The sequence below is a fragment of the Aspergillus glaucus genome, assembly GCF_001890805.1.
Source record: "Aspergillus glaucus CBS 516.65 unplaced genomic scaffold ASPGLscaffold_16, whole genome shotgun sequence".
Lineage (NCBI taxonomy): Eukaryota > Fungi > Ascomycota > Eurotiomycetes > Eurotiales > Aspergillaceae > Aspergillus > Aspergillus glaucus.
This window is the reverse complement of record NW_019170468.1, coordinates 340,828-360,656: the sequence shown is the minus strand read 5'-3', so window position 1 is coordinate 360,656 and position 19,829 is coordinate 340,828. Positions and strand designations below refer to the sequence as shown.

Sequence of the window (19,829 nt, the reverse complement as noted above, 5' to 3'; positions counted from 1 at the left end):
GTGCTATGATTTTGCAAATGACTCGCATTGCCCATTTTCTCTCGTAGTAACTGCCTTGTACCTGAATCATTGCCACTTCCCCTTTCGGCTCTTAGTCGCTCGATACTCGGTCCCCGGATAAACTGCATCTCCGACCGCTTTTTCCCCCAGATACATAGTAGTTTTCGCCCCGAAAATCTTCAGCGTGGCGATAAAGCTCAATGTGAGTGATTTCAAGCATTGCCGTCATTGAGGCTGCTGGAAAGCGCGTCCGATCTTTTGTCCTTTTGTGGGATGGACCTGGCACCAGCGCCCAGCGGGGACAGTTCGTCGTTGAAGGAAGCGGTGATTGAGGTGGAAGCCGTCGATATGACTTCCACGGAAACTGAAGAAGCAATGAACCCGGTGATGGCGGAGGAAGAAGAGGAGCTGGCAAAGAAAGAGGACGAGGAAGACCAGAAGTTGCTGTCCGAATATGAAACGGATAGTGAGGCGGGAAGCGATGATTGGGAGACCCAATCTCTATATGAAGATGCGCTGCAGTTCGTCCGCGATGATCAGCTTCGGGAAGGAGGTAATTCTTTTGAAATCCTCCCAAAAGCCAAGGAGAATATCTACTGATGCGCGCTTCTTCGTTCAATATAGTGCCTGGCGCTTGCACGTTAGATGAAGCCGTTGCTTATCGACAACGACTGCATGATATTGGCAAGGCTGCCTTTGTGGAGGAGACAATTGTCCGGGAAACTGTCAGCGCAAAGAAACTATGCACTGCGTTCGGGATACTTCCTCCGCCGTTTCTTGAAGGTGCCCCGGATGAGGCGTACCATCCTCTTCTGGCCATGGGGATATCGCGCGAATTCTCCCGGCGCCAGAAACTCCCGCAATACAACACCATTGATGATGCGGTCAAATTGCTTAAGGAATCTAAGAATATCATCGTGCTAACAGGCGCAGGGGTAAGATTTATGTGCTCTTGGACTTTTCCATTTGCTGGGCTTGCATACTGATTCCATACTTTTAGATCTCTACCAGTCTCGGTATTCCTGATTTTCGGTCCAAGGACACCGGTCTCTACTCTCAGTTGGAGCATCTAGGACTAAGTGATCCTCAGGAGGTCTTTGATATCCATATCTTTCGGGAGGATCCTCGCATTTTCTTTTCGGTTGCGAAGGACATCCTACCTACCGAAAATAAGTTCTCTCCGACTCATGGGTTTATCCGGTTGCTTCAGGATAAGGATAAACTCTTGACCAACTATACTCAGAACATTGACAACATTGAGGCCAATGCGGGTGTTTTTCCTGATAAGATCGTGCAATGCCACGGCTCGTTTGCCACGGCCACTTGTTTCAAGTGCCAGCACAAGGTCCCAGGAGACACGATCATGGAAGACATCAAGAAGGGTGCCATTCCTGAATGTGTCGAGTGCAAGAAGAAACTCGGTGATGGTTTGTTGAAGCCTCAAGGAATGAAGCGGAAGCGAAGCTCCAATGGCACTCAGAAGAACCGCAAAGATCAGGACAGTTCTGAGGATGAGGACGATTACGAACTTCCGACTCCCGGGATCATGAAGGTCAGTCTTTTTTTATATTGGTTCATTATCTATATGCTAATCCGCTTCCAGCCTAATATCACATTCTTTGGAGAAGATCTTCCTGATGAATTTGGTCGCCGTCTTGTTCATCATGACCGTGAACGAGTAGACCTGGTCATTGTCATTGGCACTTCGCTGAAAGTGGCTCCTGTGGCAGAGGTGCCCGGAGTGCTACCTCGCAATGTTCCTCAGATCTACATCTCTCGTACTGTAAGTTCCAAGTCCACGCTGCGCAGAGATATTTGCCGATGCTAATCAAATATTTTAGCCTGTTTCACATACTGGCTTTGATATCGACTTATTAGGTGACTGCGATGTAGTAGTCTCCGAGCTCTGTCGCCGGGCAGGTTGGGATCTGAAGCACGAGATGATTCCCCCAGACGAGAAAGTTGAGGTGAAGCAAGTGGAAGGATACGAGTCACGACATGAGTTCAAGGTCGTCGGCGCATAAATGATAGGTGTTGTTTGGATTGGCGTAACTAGTTTATATGGGCTTGCTTTTCTTTGCGTCTTATTTTCTTTCTTGCCAGGATTCCCTGATGGTTTGGCTGGGTTCAGATTGGTCGTTTTCTTTTGCCGGACTTTGGGTTAATGGAGGAGATTGGGGTTGTTTGCATAGATACGCTTTTGAATTATCGTTTATATCAATGTACAGTTGATTATCAGTACATCTTTCTTATATCTCTCTTATATCTTTCATACTTGCAGGAACTGTCAGTGGCAGTTGCGCGTAGTACACATTCCCCAAGTTCGCTTCTGGTTTTCTTCCTCCCGTCGCCTAACAGCCGAAAAAAATCATCTCCCAACTGAACGATTGAAAATCATCGCCAAACCCCGCGAAATGATTTAGACTGAATACATTAACTCCAGTCGGACCTGAAGATAGTGATAAGACGTGCCGCGATGGAGTTTCTCATTCGCTTCGCCCAGGCGCACGAGACGTTTCGACAGCCGGAGATCGAAGCTCTGGCGTCGCTGGCTGGATTCGATGTCGAATTTCTTTATTACGATAAATTTGTATGTTATTTCCTTTTCGCACTTCCATAAATCAGAAACTGTCACTTTCCGTCTGTTCTGCGGCTTCTGCCATATCGCCTTGCCCCTCGTTGCAGATTTCCTTCGCCCCTCCTCACGTGCCCAAAGAGTACATCCCACTGACAACTACAAACAGTCACCATATGCCGTTGTAAAACTACCAGATGAAGCAGCAGCGCGCACAGTCATCTCCCGCAGCATCCTAGCAAAAGACATCTTCGTACTCTGGGGTCAAGCCACCAATTATGACGACCTCCACGCCGACGTCCGCAGGCGGACGTCGCACCTCTGGGAAGACCTGAAGCAAGTCTCATTCCGATTCACGGTAGACGCATTCGCGGGGAAACACACCGCCGAAGAAACGCGCGATATCATCCAGAGTTTCGCGTACGTGGGCTTCGAGGGTCCGGTCCGACTGAAGAACCCCGACGAGCAATTTTGGGTGTGTGAGGAGTATATCTCTGATGTTGAGGCGCCACGTTCGACGAGGTCTGCAGAGCCGATGCCGGAATTGACGCGTCCCAAGAGGATTTTCCTTGGGCGGTGGTTGGCTCATGGTAGTCGAGATATCATGGGGAAATATGATCTGAAGAAACGGAAGTTTATCAGTACGACATCTATGGATGCGGAATTGACTCTAATAACGGCTAATATGGCCCACGCTGCCCCTGGTAAGCTTTTCTATGATCCGTTCGTGGGGACGGGGAGCTTCTGCGTGGCGGCGGCGCATTTCGGGGCGCTGAATATGGGCTCTGATATTGATGCGCGGAGCTTCAAGGGGAAGGATCCGGCGACGGTGGGAAATAACAAACAGGTCCGTGATGTGAGAACAGGTCGTTCCATTGGGCTGCTCTCAAACTTCGAACAGTATGGGATTGCGAGCAAGTACATGGACGCGTTTACGTCGGATCTGACCAACACGCCTATCCGTCTCGGGAAATTTCTGGATGGTATCGTTTGTGATCCTCCTTATGGTGTTCGTGAGGGACTCCGGGTCTTGGGGACGCGTGATGGTCGTGGTATGGAAGAAGTTCTCATTGATGGAGTTCCTGCTCATTAGTATGTCTCGCCCTTTCTCGGTTTCGCATTGGTTTAACGATGATAGTCTACCCGGGTACATTGCGCCAAAGAAACCATATGGTTTTGAAGCAATGCAGAACGACATTCTCACTTTCGCCTCTCGAACACTAGTCACAGACGGACGCCTATGCATGTGGATGCCCACATCCAACGACGAGGTGGAATTGGTGACTCCCATGCATCCAGATCTGGAGATCGTCAATGTGTCTGTACAGCCATTTAACAACTGTATGTTTTCTCTTTCTCCTGTGAGTTGTGAACTATGTCCGCTGACTTCTTCAGGGTCCCGACGGCTTATTACGTACCGCCGTTTGCCAGAGGGACAGGTCTCAGATGTTTCGTTGGCACGACAAAAGGATGACGCACAGGGTACTTATGCGGATGATTTGAATTCATTCAGAAGAAAAGTAAGTAACCCGCTTGGATCGTTGGAATCGATATCTAATCGACCTAGTACTTCACCAAAAACGAAAAGAAGCTCGCCAAAGAGCAAGAGAAGCCTCACGACGAATAGATATCACCAATTGCATAGACATTCAACAAAAGTTAGATACCAAAATAAAAAGATCATAATTTTCCATCCCCTCTCCTTGTCCGCTCATCACCCCCCGAACCTCCCTCCAAGTCCACCCCTTCTACATCCCTAACCCGCTGAACTTCGCTCGCCAGCTCTTCTCGAATCTCACTGGCTAATTTCTCCCCTTCCTCCTCGTCCAGCTCGTCCCTTTGTCCCCGACCAAACATTACATAGCTCGTCTTGTTTGCACTGGGCGGCTGGTCCAGTGGTGGTCTGGGGACGATGTGGAAGTGGACGTGGGGGACTACTTGGGCGGCTCTTATGCCTATGAGATATATTAGCATTCATTTGATGATATAATGGAATATGGGTGTAGGTATACCATTATTCTGAACCACATTCCAATGTGCCTCAGCATCACCGAAAAGCGTCTTCATCACAGCCCGTGAAATAATGGGTATCCATTGTCCAAGCTATATTCCCTCATCATTAACTCTTCTCCGGAGTAAATAACACAAAGATAAGATGAAAAACGAGGATACATACCTCCCTCCCAGTTGTAACTCCAACATCCCCCACCGTCCCACAATGCTCCCTCGTAGTCACCAAAACATGACCTCGAGTCAACGGCATAATATCCAGAAACGCGAGAACGGATTTCGTCGAAAGAATCAGGTACGCATGCGATGACTCCGACTCTAACTCCGGTTCTGACCTGGACCCTGACCCCGGTCCTGGCTCTGGACGTGTCTCTGCTGTTTCGGCGCGGAGACGCGATGCTAGGGAGTCCGGGGTTGTGATGGTGGCATTTTCAGAGTTAGAGCTGAAGGATGATGGTGAGATGGGGGGGTATTTTGCTGCGATGCTGCAGAAGGGGCAGCGTGTTGAAGTCATGGGTTTGAGAATGTACTCCTGACTCCGGACTTTGTATGGGGTAATGGCTGGAATATATAACAACCGATTGTACTTCAGAATATATATTTTACATCTGTCTGACGATCAGGCATATTCAGTCTGGAGAATTAATAACTTACACCAAGATGAAAACCCCATTAATTTGTGATTCTTTATTCAGATGGTTGTCGAGAAGAGTCGCTTACCGGCGAATCTCACTGAACCTCGGTCTCCGGCGGAGTCCAGACGCATACCCCTGGGGTACAATTTTCTATCTTCAGTCTTTTATTTCTTATTTAGGAACATGTTTTCAATATGATAGAATTGAACCCATATTTACAAAGGAGATTAAATGAATGAACGTAGGGGACCGAAGTGCATCCAAAGAACACATGAAAGGGGTGTACTATCCAGAAAGACCGAATGTTAGAACCATATTAGACTCCCTAAAACACATATTACTCGATCGAATCCTCTTCATCATCTTCATCATCTTCATCTGCCCCTTCTATCACTAACGCGCTCCCCCAGAATAATTAAGCTAAAAGAATGAATATTGTTTCCGGAGCTTCGTTGAGCTCCCTTCTTCGATATCGTGATACCGGCAGCCAGTGCGAAAACTGCGGCAGCATGAGACGCATGGAAACGAGAGGAAACGGAAAATCAAAAGTAGCTTTCTTGAAGAACCAAAAAGAATTGCGAATATATTTCCGTCTTTTGAAAAAACCCACCCCTTTAAAAAAAAAAAAAAAAAAAAAAAAAAAAAAAAAAGATAAAAAAGGTAAGAACGAAAGGTATCCGAACAAACAAGAACACCGACACTTGCCAAAAAATCAATAAGAAGTGAAGGAAGAATAACATAAACAGAAGTCAAGAGCGCCGGACCCCTCCCATCGAAACAAGTAATGCAAGCATAACGCAAATTGAAACACAAAAATGCCCATCATAAACATATGCAAGAGGTGTTTATACCATCAGAGAAAATGCCACATAAAACGAGCCCGATCTCCCGCGGTCGTTCAAACCAGGAAGACATGCGGCATTTTGTTATCGTAATTTGTCTCGTAGCTAGGCACTGTTCTTAAAGAGAGCTGTACGACTGTGCGAGCGAGCTTTTGATGTAGTAGTGGTGATACTTCTTGGCCCACTGTCTCGTGATGATGGAGGCTACATAGGCGTTAGATATAGTGGACATAATGCTCATATGGTGTCATAAGCACTTACCCTTGAGGAACTTCTTGCTAGCGTATTTCTTGAAGAAGGCTTCGTGGCACACAGGACGGTGAAGATAATCGATCATCAAGCGGAAGACAGGGTCGATTTCGTCCTCAGTGTATCCGGCATAGTGGGCCAGGGTAGCATCCTAACACCAGTTAGCTTATGTACGTGTCCACTAGAGAAGAAATAAAGAGAAGGAGAGCATACCCAAGCTCCTTGGTCCAGGATGACGCGGGCAAGGTACATGGCTGATGCGGCGACATGGCTCTGCTGATAGACCAGGAACCGGTGGTCCAAAAGACTGATTTCTATGAGGTATTTCGCCAGAGTTCGGGTCTGAATATCGTAGTTGTCGGCCTTGGAGATACGACGAAGGAAGTTCATGGGGTTGGGGTAGCTCATGTTGTATTCGAGGGTGGCCAGGATGTGACGCTCAGCATCAAGAATCTCCTTGTCCGAGAAAGTCTCATCGGCAACGTGGCTGAAGTTGGCGACGTGAGGCGAGAGAATCTCTTCGTATTTCGAGGCGATGAACATGGCAGTGACTCCAACCAACTGAAGGCGGTCCAGCGCAACAACTTCGGCAGACAGGAAACGGTCAATGATGTTGACAGCCAAGAAGAGAGTCTCAGGAAGCAGGCGGAAGCGAGTGTGAACTTCGATCAACCAGTCGACAAGGATGCCACGCATCTTCCATTCAAGATCGGGTTGGTGCTCGATGTACTCGGGGTTGGGTTGCGTTTCAATTTCAAGGTCCCTGAGGTAGTCGAAGATCTCTACCACGTATTCAGCCACCATCAGGGGGTCGTCCAAGTCCTCAGTGTCCAGGTCGACAACGGCATCCTCAAAAGCCTGCTTAGCGCTGTCCGCCTCAACAGGCACCTCAAGCTTTTCCTTGGCCGTGGAGACCTTCTCCACAGGGGGCTGCTTCTCAGCAGCCTTCTTTTCAACTTCGACCTTTTTGCGTGGCGGTTCCTCAGCCTGCAGCGTCTTTTCTTGCACTGACTTCTGGCTGGAGGTCCGCTTCACCTGTGCGCTACCAGCTCCCGCTACGCGCTTCGTTTCGCTCGAGGGTTTCTTTGCGGTCGCGGTGGCATTGGTGCCAGTGCGAGACGTGTTGGTCCGACTAAGCTTCTGAACCCCACCGGTCTGCGATGTCGCCTTCGAAGTCAGGCCAATCTTGCTTGTAGCCGGCTTCTTGCCTTCCTTGGTCTCGGTGTTCTCAGACTTGGTGACGTTGCTAACGTCCCCAAGGGCGGCACGTCGTCGGGGAGCTCCATTTTTCTCTGTGTTCGTAGCCGCTTTCTTCGTCTGTAGGGGTTTCTTCGCGGGGACATTGGCGGCCTGACCCTCGGTGGACAGAGCAGCAGCCTTGGCTCTGGTCACGCGCGTCGACGGGCCGTTCTCGTCGTTTTCGTTCATCGCGCCTCGTGTACGAAGGCTTCGGACTTGCTTCAGCGACTGTTAGCGTGAATTTGAATAAAAGCAAAGCGAGGAAACATCAATGAGCAAAGGTCAAACGCCAGATGTAGTCCAGACGCGTGTATGAAACAGTCAGGGGAGGGGGGAAGAGCTTACGGGAGGCATGGTCCTGAAGAGAAAGGGAAGGAGCGTGCAGCAAGAGGAATGAACGCTAGAATATACTTGCTGGTCGTCCTGTGGTTACCGTCTTGTCAGCATTCCAACAAAAATCATCCCCGGTGGAGATTAAATATCTGTAAGTACGCACCACGCGTGGATGTAACCTATCACAAGCAACCTTTGAAATGGAAGCAAGGCTCTTTTCGATGAATTCTTCGGCGATCGATTAACAGAGAATCGGTCGTGATGAACTGTTTTGATGGTGGATTCTATATGATAAGGCGCTTAAATGACCCTCTTCACGTAGCTTCAACGGCGCGCGTCACGCTGCCCAACAGGGGTTCGATCGTAGAAACTGTGGGATAAACTGCAAAAATAAAAAGATCCAGAGCAAGTAATGCACGTAATTCAACGCTCTCCGTCGTGTTTCCCGGTCGTAATGGGATGGGGGGCGTCGGAATTCCCAAAGGGTGCTGCTTTTGAGGGGTTGGGAGAGAGTCGAAGAAGAGGTGAAGTTGACAGGGCACAGGCGATGTTTGGCCCTACACTTTAGCGTGGAAATAAGTACTGATGCCCCACACCACACTGCGTCGCGTGGAATTGCGGGTTATCCACGGCCGTAAGTAAGTATTGTTTACCAGTAGGTTCAATTGATAAATCAGGAATATTTGCAGAAAACAGAATTTGAACGATTCTTGAAGGAGGAGAAGAAGAAGAAGAAGAAGAGAAAAACAACAAAACAGAACTTAAGAAGATCCAAACTTGAGGGAAAGAGAGGACGATTGGTTGGTAATATACAGTATCCGTATAGAATTACAGTCTATGCTGTTTTGGGAAGGGGCGTGGAAGGAAAGCAGTATCAATACCGTCAGGAAGGGAATTTCATCTGCGTTTGACAGGCAAGAGATCTGACTGTGACGTATGTTGTTACCAGTCGGTAATAATGTTTACAGTACCAGACGCCATCGCGAGGTAAGAGCGCGGCTCCCACATAAACAACGCCGTCGTTGCCCGGCAACCGTTCCGGCTCTTACTTGTGTCGTGTCGGCGCGCGGTCCTGTGACTTTAACCGAGCCACAATGAATATCTGCGGCGGTGCATACTGAGTCACATGATCTACACCAGCCACAGTTCCGCCGAAACGAGAACATTTTCAGACGGTCGACTGGACCACCGGCTTTGAGCAGCAATTGAGCCCGGGGAGTTGTCACCGGTTTCTAATTATTTCTCCCTTGATGTTTTCCTTTTCATGAAGTATGCTTGAATGATAAATCATCTTGTGTTTTTTGTTCAGTTCAGGGCCAACCACGACGTCTTGATAAAAGACTAGGATTTCTCCCCACGATGCTTCAAGTTCGGATGGCCCTGACGGGCCTCCGTCTTCCCTTCCGATGCCTCCCTTCGCTTTCGCTCCCCGCTCGGGCTTATTCGACAACTATAAATCAGACGGAGAGACCCCCGCAGCAGGAATCAAACCCGTCCAACTTCGACCCCAGCATTGCTTTTGCTCCCCCGCCGACCCGCGAAGATACCGGCGTCCTCCTTCGATCGTATAAACCGCACACACCTGGTATCCGACACTTGCGGAGACCAGTTAACGATCATCTGTGGAAGGGCCGGCCTGTTCAAAAACTGACGTTCCCCAAACGTGGTCATGGTAAGGGTGGTCGTAACCACACCGGTCGAGTGACCATTCGGCACCGTGGTGGTGGTCACAAGCGCCGTATCCGTACCGTTGACTTTTCCCGAATCGCTCCCGGACCACACCTGGTGGAACGGATCGAACATGACCCTGGACGCAGTGCCCATATCGCTCTGCTCCGCAGTCAACAAACCCAGAGGTTGAGCTATATTCTCGCCGCAGAAGGAATGAGGGCTGGTGATGTCGTTCAGAGTTACATGTCCGGTATCCCAGAGGATCTTTGGAAGAGTATGGGTGGTGCTGTGGATCCTGGTGTGCTGGCGGCCAGAACGGCTTGGAGAGGCAACTGCCTACCATTGCATATGATTCCCATCGGTACACTCGTTTTCAACGTTGGGTTATACGCGGGCAAAGGTGGTCAGCTGTGCCGCAGCGCTGGTTCTTTCGCTACGGTTATCGCCAAGGGTGGTGATTTCCAAGGAAGGGCAAACGACACCAGCAGAACCCAGGCCGGAGGGCCGGGAACAGAAGAGGAGAAGAAGCCTTTGTCGCAACGCGAGAAACAAAAGATTGAGCGTGCTACTCAGCATGTCACCATCCGTCTTCAGAGCGGTGAAGTCCGACTCATCCACAAAGACTGCTGTGCCACAGTTGGTGTCGCCAGCAACCCCAACCACCAGTACAGCCAGTTGGGTAAGGCTGGACGATCGCGCTGGCTCAACATCCGTCCGACTGTTCGTGGTCTGGCTATGAACGCTGCGGACCATCCTCACGGAGGTGGACGAGGAAAGTCCAAGGGTAACGTCGATCCGAAGAGTCCTTGGGGTATTCCGGTAAGTTTTTCTTCTCTTAGACTTTGACAGCGAGAATTGGAGCTAACAAGGCCTTCCCTTCTAGACAAAATCAGGATACAAGACTCGTCCCAAGTGGAAGGTCAACAAGGCTGTTGTCGTCCCCCGTGTTCGCAACCAAGGCAAGCGTCGCAGAGGATACAGCTAATGATGTTGCCTTATCGTTTCACTTTTCTTGCTCTTCACGACTGTTCGACTCATACTGTTTCTCTGCAGCTACTCTTGGACCGGGCGCAAAGGATGGATTGTCCGTTTTCCGCTTTCTTGTACTATATCTTCACGCAATATCTAAAAGGAACTTTACGTATATGAAGTTTCCGCTTGTAAATTGCAGAAATCAGAAGTGTATTACTATTTCTTTCTGGCTTTCTTGTAAAGAGAAGTAGGGCATAAAGGACAGCAGTGGCGGTAGTGGCGCTAATCCTGTTTGCCTTCTTCCATCGCGATGTCTTCTTTATAAGGGAACAAGAACATATAATCTCCTTAATATAAGTCCACTTGAAAGCCCTCATTCGTTGTATGCGATTTTGCCTTGATCAGCGGTACGAGCTCGGAGATCCTGATTAGATCACCTCTTGCCGCACGGAGTCGCCGTCAGCGCATGCGATCTTCAACTCATCGTGGGATTAACAGCATAAACGGTCGACTGACGTCTCCTACAACTTTGTTTGTTTTCAAATGTTGAACTGGTCGGTCTTCTGGAACCGTTGATTCTAAGCGGCTTGCCAGCGTTCTCTATCAACACTGCCATCTCTTATCGCCGATAATTCTTTTCCCCATCCACGTCGAGTCACATCCCACCCACCCCAGACCATGGCAGATAACGATCCATCGCAATACTCCGCATTCCAGTCTCTATCCCAGTCCCAATCGCAACCTACCGAGACAGATCACGATGCTGCTGCGTCGCCCGCCGCGACCATAGCGAACGGCAGCGGAGAAGGAAGCAGCAACTACGTCCCCCGTCCCAAGCGTATCGCATGCGTCGTGTGCCGGAGAAGAAAACTGAAATGTGATGGAAAAAAGCCTAGCTGTGGGACTTGTTCGAGATTGGGGCATGCGTGCGCTTATGATGAAGCGCGTAAGAAGAGCGGTCCTAAGCGGGGGTATGTGAAGCAGTTGGAAGCGCGATTAGGTAGGACAACGTTAAGCTTTGTGCTCTGCTTATCTGGATTTGGGATACCTACCTGGGATCTAACTTTTATGGACCCTTTCGCTGACATGGATTATCTGTGAAGCCCAGGTTGAGATTTTGCTTAATGGTCAGGAGCCAACCGCATTACCGGCGTCCCAGACGCAACCCCAACCCCAGGAAACCGCGTTCGATGGCTCGATGCCGAATAGTACTTTGTCGCCCGACTTCCTTTCGATCCCCGCGATTCCAGACGAAGCTGAAATTTGCATTGCACCGGGGGATATAGCTACACAACCCCAACCCGGCCGGGGATACCTACCAGAGCCAGGGTTTAATATGACAGGTAAGTCCACGTGGGACATGATCAGTCTGGGATTAGAGGAGCCACTTCCTGACCAGAATGTGATTGATGAACTGTAAGTTATTGTGTACAAAATGTTGTAGGTTGTTGGTGCTCATTGGTTGCAGACATCGGATTTATTTTGAAAAAGTCCATCCTTCGATACCAGTCGTTCACCGTCCGAGATACTTGGCAGCTTCGAATTTGACACCCAGTTTACGACCTCCTGTGTACTTGCAGTATATCATGTGGTGTCATGCGGCGTCTATCAGCGATAAATACTTCCATTTGCACGGACACTTTTACCAGCGAGCGCGCAAGTATGCTGAATTGGAGGAGATGAGGGGACTTGGGGAAAACATCATTTCTTTGGCCTATTGTCAGAGTTGGCTGTTGATCGCAACATACGAGTCTAAAATGCTGTATTTCCCTCGCGCATGGCTGAGCACTGGAAGATGTGCAAGAATGGCATTGATGATGGGTTTGAATCGGCTGGACGGAGCGGGCCTCAACGTCAAGCAGTCATTACCACCGCCCAAAGATTGGACCGAACGAGAAGAACGAAGGAGGGTCTTTTGGTTGATATTTTGCTGTGATCGATATGCCAGCATTGGGACTTCATGGCCCATGGCGATTGACGAGAGAGATGTTCGTTAACTCCCCACCCCCCTTTATCACCTCACTAACTCAGCCAACAGATTATGACGAACCTCCCTGCCACCGAGGAATCCTTTATTAAAAGCAAGCCACAGCGAGCCTTGCGCCTCGCCGACGCATTGACAGGAGAGGGCAATGCGACTTTGTCGCCGTTGGCAAGCGTCGTGTTGTTGGCGGCACTTTTTGGGAGAAATCTCACTCACCTTCATCGTCCTGATCCCCAGGACAATGATTATGACCTTAATGGAGAATTTTGGAAACGCCACCGATCGTACGATAATTTATTACTCAGCATTGCTTTGCAGCTTCCTAGTCATCTGCGATTACCAACAGGAATGGATGATCCGAACATAATATTTAGCAACATGTGCATACACACATCCACGATATGTCTACACCAAGCGGCGATCTTCAAGGCAGAGAAGAACAAGATGCCCAGTCAGATGATCATCGAAAGTAAGCGGAGGTGCATTGTGGCTGCTGATCAGATCGCGAATATCATGAAGTTGATCAGCCATATGGATCTGACCATTGTGAATATGAAGCGCTCATTGACTACGAGTAAACCAAACTGACTAGCTATAGATGAACCCATTCTTATCGTTCTGCGTGTACGTCGCTGCGCGGATCTTTGTGCAATATCTGAAATCCCGGCCAGATGATTCTATGGTTCAATCTTCATTGCAATTTGTCATGTCTGCTCTCAGAGCTCTGAAGAGCAAACATCCCCTGACGGAGACATTTCTCGTTCAATTGGACATTGACACGGAGGGGAGAGCCTTCCAGGGCGTTCAAACCCCTCCAAACCGAGATGGTCATGGCAATCATTGTGTTCCAGGAGTGGTATGTGCCTTATTTGATTGTCATACATTATGATATCGGATCTCTGACTCGTTTTCACTGCATTTAGGAACTCTGCGCCCCTGAAGTTACAGAATGTCCAGCTTTCCTCGGTCTTCCCGACTCTCACTCCGGCGATGCGCCTGAGAATCCTCCCCAGAGTAGGGCCAGCGATCCCAGCCTCAACAATAACTCAATTCCAAATCAACATAATCGCGGTGGAACACAGCCCAACCTAAATACAGCTTTCATCAGACCATCTCATAATTTCAACCCGGGCATTGATACGACTGGCGCATCGGGAGCAATCATCGACATGGACACTGCACCGAACCTCATGGTGGACGAGAGTAACACACCGCCAAACCACCAATCTCCGTCAACATTAAATTCAATGTCCAGGACAGAAGACTTTACGCCACAAAAGCCTTCTCCCTCTAACACCCACCATCCTACACAACCATTGAACCCATTGGACATGCCATTATCCGCTGGTGGCGGCACCGATCCCAGCCAATTCGGCGATCCCTCGTCTCTTGCCAGACAGTTAAATCAGGACACCGCACCGTTCTATTCCACCGGGCCGGGGACGTCGTTCTCCATACCATCGCCCTCCGCGTGGGACTTTCCGAACCTACAGGCCGGTGTTCCTAGTCCAGGGAATATAACATCGCGGCCAACGGATTCTTACGCCGAAGCGCAATTCGCGCAGTTCATATTGGACACGACGTGGCGAGGTTGAGGTGACGATGTGTCACAACATTATTGACTATGAATACCCCCCACTCTTCTAATTACACAAACGATGTCATGACGTGATGCCTATTCATATTTTCTTTGTTTATTAAAGGCGTCGGTTTTCCGAGTGACATATGACAGGAGTTTTGATATTGGTCGATCAAGTCAGACCAAAGACAGTGACAGTGATGTATAGGAGTTCATGTCATTCAAGATCAAGTATATAATTTGTAAAGTAAATCCTGGAAATATCAAAATTCAAAGTCATCAAAGAACAATCCACAATCCAACAACAGACCACAAACAAAGCCATGCCAAAAAGAACAAACAAAGCCTTGCGCCCTGATAACCTTACAATATGCACAAACGTCTACAAACTTCCACCCGCAGCACCCACAATCTTCAACCCCCCAGCACCACCACTACCCGGCCCATCATTCGTAGTCGAATACGCCAGCCAATACCGCGAAGGATGCCACGCGACAGCCGGAATACCGGTATTACTACCCCCCCCAACAGGAACAGTATACACGCTCTCCCCCGTCTCAGCATGGAAGATCTCAATGCCGTTCCCACCGGAGCCGGCCTCGTCGCACGCACCGCAGAGGAAACGCCCGTCGAAACTCCAGCTGACCCCACGCACTGCTCCGCCGTTGTTACTCGACACAGTGCGTTTGCAGATCCAATCTGCTGTGTCCCAGAGGGAGACAAGCGCGTCGCTGCCGCCGATGGCGAGGTAGCGGCCTGTCGGGGCGAGAGAGATAGAGAGACATGCTGAGGTGTGGGCGTGGAGGGTGTGGAGGATGTCGAAGGATGGGTAGGACATGATTTTGACGGTGCCTTCGCCGGTTGTTGCGAAGAGGTGGAGGTCTGAGGCGGTTGGTGTGGGGATGTGGTGGGAGAAGGTGGTAGCGTTCGTTTGGATAGGTTGGGGATGCGATTCGAGGGCTGTGTAGGTTGTCTTGCCGTCTCGTGAGGAGCCGTTCGAAGTAGTGCCGTCTATGAGCATAGTCGGGCTCGATGGTGATTCGACGGAGACGGGAATCAGAGTATCATCCTAGACGGTCATAGACGCGTTAATAACCTTCTGGAAAAGAGAAACAGAGTATCGTCTCTCCTCACCTTCCGCCCAACCATCAACACACTACCATCTGCCGACCAAGACAGCGTGAATGCCTCGCCGCCCACATCCAAACGGCTCACGCAGGTTTTCGAGCGCACATCCCAAAAGCGCACCGTACCATCTGTCGAGCAACTTGCCAATTCCGACTCTCGAGCCGGGTGAAATAGCACCTTCTCAACGCCAGCGGAGTGGCCGCGGAGGTCGGTCGAATATCTAACAGCCGGGCGCTCGGGGTTCCAAATCCGTAGGGTGCGGTCGGCAGACCCTGTCGCGATTAATTGACCGGTTGGGTTCCATGCTAGCGTGCGGATTCTATAGAAAGGAAAGAATCAGTTGGTGATCGTCCGATTTACGAGCATCGCGCCGATGGTTCGTCTGAAAGAGTAAACGCACGTGTGGGATCCTGGTGCTTTCGACGCGGGATCGTAATAATTCTGGGTTTTGAGAGTCTCAAAGGCGAACGCGAAACGGTCCTTCGAGAGTAGGTTGCGACGAGGAGGCGCCATCACTGCCCGCTGTTGGTAATGATGCTGTTCGTGCTGCCGGCGGACAAGCGATTGCAGCTCTGGAAGCTCACATGCGTGCCCCGTCGGGCCGTGAGTCGGCAGTAGAGAGGATAAATGACTATCTAAGGAGTAGCGGAGCTGGGGAGTTGTCCTAGAAGGACGTTCGATCGCGTTGAAATCTGGAAGTCGAGACGAACTGGGACCGAGACGCGAGATTCTCGGACGATGGACGTTGGCGGAGGTAATGATGCCTCAGGCACATAATAGACGATGGAGAAGATATACACTCTTGATCTATAACTATAAAACCTTCATATTCATAAAACAAGTAATAGATATATAGATTCCTTGATGAGTCCTTTCATTTGTTGTGCTGCTTTGGCATTTGTCTTGCTTTCTCTCTTGCTCTCCTCTTTCGTATCGTCATGGCGCCTGGACTCTGAACAGTAACAAATGACCCAAATTAACTTGGGAACAGCATATGATAGAAAAAGAACTAGCTTAGAAAGCTAGATATTACCAAATGCCACTGATTTCGAAGTTAAGTCGAAGCCAAGTATATTCGTGTGCCTAGTTCCAGATGGTGTTTCCAGTCTCTCTTTTGACAGTGTGGTAGTAACGTTGCGCATGACTAAAACTCATTTGACTAATGTTGGATTCTCATTCATTTCATTATTGTCCATATGTATGTAGCTATGTAAGATATGCATGTCGCTGTCACTGATCGGAGCCATAGGGCTGGAAAAGTGGTCCCAGCGGCGGAGCTTAATCCAACTTCAACCCTCCCATCGAGATTTTCCTGCTCGTCGCTGCCAGGAGCCCACGAGATTTCTTGATTCTATTGAGCAGATTAACACGCAGGCGGGCACATATATCCTCTGTAGCTCACCTGGGAGACAGACTACCATGCTCGATCTGGAGGATGACGCGTCCCGACGCGAAAAGTGCTACACCACGATAACCCAGCTGCCGGCTTATGTTGACCCTAAGCAACCTCCAACAAAGAAATCACCATTCTCTGCGATTTTGTCTCATTCATATGTACATACGGTGCGTATAGACTTGCTTTCTATATGCGCGTGTCTCAGTCGGCTAACAGGACCCAAACAGGTAGAGGCTATCTTACCAGAAGCGCTCTGTTCGAGCATTGGAGACTCTTTAAAAACCAAACTGCAGAAACCGCAATATGCTAGGGTGTTCATGTCACTGGCGTCGTTATTGGAGGGAGAATTTTTCAATGCGTATATCAAGATCGGTGCGTGAAACCTCATGTAGAACGTTTCAACTTGTCGCCTTGGAGTACTAATTCCGTTGACAGGCAACATTCTCATGATATCTGAAGGTCATTCGGGGACGGACAATGTGTTTTCGCTCAGGAATGGTGAGTATCTCGAAGTCTCCTACCCGCCAGATCGATTAGTCTTAACTCATGGATCTGATGGTTAGGTATGTTGAGATTGGAACTTGGGAAAGAGACTCTTGAATGTACAGGCCTTACTGGTAAGCCCGTTCGAGGCGGCGGGAGGAGGCATTCAAAGGAAAGATATCGTATGTAAACCGGCTGATTTACTTGGGACGTCACTTGCTAACCCATACAGTCGTGGAACTTAATTTGCGATTACCATCCATGCTCCATGGCAAGAAAGGATTTGAACGAATCGTCTGGGCGTTTCGGAACGTTCTTACCGAGTCGGTTGCTTGGCTGTTTTGCGACCTGGCATCGGAATCGAATGGCCTACCAAAAGGTTCGATAGTCAAGCATAATGAAGCTTTGTACGTTTCTAACATGGAAAAAGACGTAGAGAATACACCACTACAGAAACATCAGCCTCAAATCGTCGAGTGTGATATGGCTCGCATTTCGCACCGTGAGGTACTGGTCCCGCCTTCCCAAATGGACATCACGGAGTCCACACCGAGTGAAGATGTGCAAGAGCACTGCAATGCACTTTCCGAATGGCTCGCCATGGTTGCTCTCGAGTCCCCGCGAGTAACTGCAAACGACACAATTGACCCTTATCTGAGCCGTTATTCTGTGCCAGATGCAGAGGATTCGAATCCCACAAATCTTATCAGTTTGAAGTGGCATGGTTTCATCAACTCGCGATGGATCACACAACTATTAATTACTTTACTGTATTGATGCCCATTCCTTATATTTACGTTTACCGTTATCGACCATGCTAATTACTCACCCCATTGCGGGTAATCGCGATATAGTGTCGAGACTTCCTCACAAACTGTCGGAGCCCAGTCGTGGTTCGCTCTTTCGTCGAATGCCTTAGGTAGAGAGGCGGTGGACGGAAAGGATGGATATACAATTCTCTCCCAGTCACCCAATGACCACTCTTCCAGCCCCTCTCGAAGACAATGCATCTGCTGGGAATTTGTAGGAGCGTCTACACTCTCGTTATGAAATAAGAAACAACCTTCTCTGCTTTCCCTCTTCTTGTTTCTTGCTCTTACAACTCCCTGTTTCCTTCGTGCTTTCGTTTAACCGATCGCTTCCAAGCGTTTTGCAGCGTCTCAACTTTCGTTTCATCGCCTTTCACCTCTTTACCATTAACGCATCTTTCTGTGCCCGGACAGCAAACTCTCTTTTTATCTGCTTGGGAATCATGCTTGTGACCGACACCACGGACACCAGGAACGGCGGTACGGACCCCAGCAATGACAGCGTCAATCCTGATGGCAATACCACCAATGTGGACGAGGGCGAGGATGCCACTGCTACTGCGCCAGCCACTCAGCTTCCTATTCCACCCGCTACTCCGTCTGCACCTTGTCAAGGTCTTCCAACTGTTCATTCCGAGTCCCCTTGTCGTTATACCCCAACGATGCCTCGTCACAATCGTGTCGCCTCTGCTGGTCTTCGTATCACCATTCCTGACGACAGCGATTATTACACTTATGCTCTTTGTCGCCCACCTGGCTGTGTTTATCCTATCTCCATGCCCACGGGTCCAGAGTTCTTCCAGTTTATTCCGGGACCTATGCTCCCATACCAAGGTTTCCAATACTCAATTCCTCATGTCGGCGTCATCCCAGGATCTATTCCCCCTGATGGATCTATTCATCCCATCGCTGCGCCTACGGACTCAGTGTCCCCTCTTTCTCTACCGGAACCTATGCTTCCACACTCAGTTCCTTATATCGGTTCTATGCTTCCTGCTGGATCTATACTCGTTACAATGGATGACACGTCGATAATCATACCCGCGTCACCATTTTCACAGGGTATCGTGCTGGGCTCCACACTATGGATGGCGATGTTGAACTTCCCACAAGCTCCTCTTGCCAGCTCGGACTTTGCCACTTTTTCGCAATCCCAGGCGGTTCCTCCGGTCCAGGATGATTCGTCTTCTCAGCGGCAACCGAATGAACATGTCTCACCCCCAGAACAGCGAGCATATAAACCCCAGCATACCGCTCCAAAGCGAAAATTCAGCTTTGTTGAGCCTATAGTAACACCGGATTTTGTGGCAAACCCCGATAATCACGGCAGATGGGAGGTTGACGATTATGGCAGGTGGTATCTCTTAAATGTGTCGAGCAATAAAAAACGACGTATTCGATAGCAGGCTGGACTGCAAGCCGGGTTTCTTTACCTTCTTTTCGGAATCATGATACGGACTTTTATTGCATTGTTCTTTATTGGGATTAGATTTCTTCTGGCTCGGTTCATTTTAGGTACTTGTTACTATACAAGGCGTTCAAGGGTTGGGAAAATGCCGGTCGTTAGCTAGTTATCCTGGGGCTGTGGCGGCATTGGTTCTGGTGTTTTATGTTTTCTGTTTAAAAGAGGAAAGAAATGATGGTCATTAAATAAATTTAGATAGCTTAGATAGATCACTACAATCGAAGCAGGGCTTCAAGTCAATTCACAGGCATCTTCCATGGAAATTCAAGTGCATCCCTAGCCAAGTCACACAACTATGCAAGCATGAATGGCAATCCCCGAATTAGAAAAGAAGACTTGGGAAGGAGTGAGATGGAACTGGATAATGTTTTAGGTCCGGCTAAGGCCGTTCTCATGTAAGAGCCAATCGATGCATTGCGAGGGGAATGATATGTATTATTGCTATCCTTCATGGGTTAT

The 19,829-nt window shown here is 49.2% G+C and overlaps 8 protein-coding genes across 8 annotated transcripts; 5 read left to right on the top strand and 3 right to left on the bottom strand.

Moving 5' to 3' along the window:
• The first annotated feature begins 115 nt into the window (after positions 1-115).
• On the top strand, positions 116-4,234 carry ASPGLDRAFT_83845 (uncharacterized protein). The gene is made up of 10 exons (XM_022550235.1): positions 116-553; positions 625-935; positions 1,001-1,552; positions 1,604-1,783; positions 1,842-1,967; positions 2,444-2,590; positions 2,745-3,667; positions 3,714-3,916; positions 3,971-4,095; positions 4,143-4,234. Exons 1-10 carry the CDS (start codon positions 274-276, stop codon positions 4,200-4,202), a joined length of 2,907 nt encoding a protein of 968 aa, XP_022398851.1. The 5' UTR covers positions 116-273; the 3' UTR covers positions 4,203-4,234.
• Positions 4,235-4,255: 21 nt separating this feature from the next.
• Positions 4,256-5,099, bottom strand: ASPGLDRAFT_130834 (HIT family protein; the record flags this gene model as incomplete). The annotated part of the gene is made up of 4 exons (XM_022540991.1): positions 4,256-4,530; positions 4,588-4,678; positions 4,752-4,903; positions 4,979-5,099. The coding sequence occupies 4 exons, from the start codon at positions 5,097-5,099 to the stop codon at positions 4,256-4,258; spliced, it is 639 nt and encodes a 212-aa protein (XP_022398850.1).
• Positions 5,100-6,070: 971 nt separating this feature from the next.
• On the bottom strand, positions 6,071-8,208 carry ASPGLDRAFT_574936 (B-type cyclin nimE). The gene is made up of 5 exons (XM_022548260.1): positions 8,047-8,208; positions 7,896-7,973; positions 6,525-7,769; positions 6,324-6,462; positions 6,071-6,266 (listed from the first exon to the last, which is right to left on the bottom strand). The coding sequence occupies exons 2-5, from the start codon at positions 7,902-7,904 to the stop codon at positions 6,181-6,183; spliced, it is 1,479 nt and encodes a 492-aa protein (XP_022398849.1). The 5' UTR covers positions 7,905-7,973; positions 8,047-8,208; the 3' UTR covers positions 6,071-6,180.
• Positions 8,209-9,242: 1,034 nt separating this feature from the next.
• ASPGLDRAFT_131206 (mitochondrial 54S ribosomal protein uL2m) lies at positions 9,243-10,539 on the top strand (the record flags this gene model as incomplete). Its single annotated transcript, XM_022541020.1, has 2 exons — positions 9,243-10,373; positions 10,438-10,539. The coding sequence occupies 2 exons, from the start codon at positions 9,243-9,245 to the stop codon at positions 10,537-10,539; spliced, it is 1,233 nt and encodes a 410-aa protein (XP_022398848.1).
• Positions 10,540-11,204: 665 nt separating this feature from the next.
• On the top strand, positions 11,205-14,105 carry ASPGLDRAFT_37451 (putative C6 transcription factor Prf; the record flags this gene model as incomplete). The annotated part of the gene is made up of 6 exons (XM_022544820.1): positions 11,205-11,526; positions 11,630-11,942; positions 11,995-12,514; positions 12,565-13,056; positions 13,109-13,366; positions 13,434-14,105. 6 exons carry the CDS (start codon positions 11,205-11,207, stop codon positions 14,103-14,105), a joined length of 2,577 nt encoding a protein of 858 aa, XP_022398847.1.
• Positions 14,106-14,471: 366 nt separating this feature from the next.
• ASPGLDRAFT_68117 (WD repeat-containing protein) lies at positions 14,472-15,730 on the bottom strand (the record flags this gene model as incomplete). The annotated part of the gene is made up of 3 exons (XM_022549228.1): positions 14,472-15,158; positions 15,224-15,536; positions 15,618-15,730. 3 exons carry the CDS (start codon positions 15,728-15,730, stop codon positions 14,472-14,474), a joined length of 1,113 nt encoding a protein of 370 aa, XP_022398846.1.
• Positions 15,731-16,636: 906 nt separating this feature from the next.
• On the top strand, positions 16,637-18,146 carry ASPGLDRAFT_130955 (ribonuclease P protein subunit p40; the record flags this gene model as incomplete). The annotated part of the gene is made up of 7 exons (XM_022540999.1): positions 16,637-16,780; positions 16,841-16,985; positions 17,049-17,111; positions 17,177-17,278; positions 17,329-17,475; positions 17,533-17,866; positions 17,951-18,146. The coding sequence occupies 7 exons, from the start codon at positions 16,637-16,639 to the stop codon at positions 18,144-18,146; spliced, it is 1,131 nt and encodes a 376-aa protein (XP_022398845.1).
• Positions 18,123-19,707, top strand: ASPGLDRAFT_574309 (uncharacterized protein). Its single transcript, XM_022548254.1, has one exon. The coding sequence runs from the start codon at positions 18,349-18,351 to the stop codon at positions 19,306-19,308; it is 960 nt and encodes a 319-aa protein (XP_022398844.1). The 5' UTR covers positions 18,123-18,348; the 3' UTR covers positions 19,309-19,707.
• Positions 19,708-19,829: the final 122 nt, after the last annotated feature.

Excerpts from the sequence above, each read along its gene's own strand:
- ASPGLDRAFT_83845 (XM_022550235.1), top strand. The coding sequence starts at position 274 with ATGGACCTGGCACCAGCGCCCAGCGGGGACAGTTCGTCGTTGAAGGAA. Across the intron at positions 1,784-1,841 it reads AGATCTACATCTCTCGTACT|CCTGTTTCACATACTGGCTT; the intron begins GTAAGTTCCAAG and ends CAAATATTTTAG. Across the intron at positions 4,096-4,142 it reads TGAATTCATTCAGAAGAAAA|TACTTCACCAAAAACGAAAA; the intron begins GTAAGTAACCCG and ends TAATCGACCTAG.
- ASPGLDRAFT_574936 (XM_022548260.1), bottom strand. Across the intron at positions 6,463-6,524 it reads TCCTGGACCAAGGAGCTTGG|GATGCTACCCTGGCCCACTA; the intron begins GTATGCTCTCCT and ends AACTGGTGTTAG. Across the intron at positions 6,267-6,323 it reads TAGCAAGAAGTTCCTCAAGG|CCTCCATCATCACGAGACAG; the intron begins GTAAGTGCTTAT and ends ACGCCTATGTAG.
- ASPGLDRAFT_574309 (XM_022548254.1), top strand. The coding sequence starts at position 18,349 with ATGCTTGTGACCGACACCACGGACACCAGGAACGGCGGTACGGACCCC.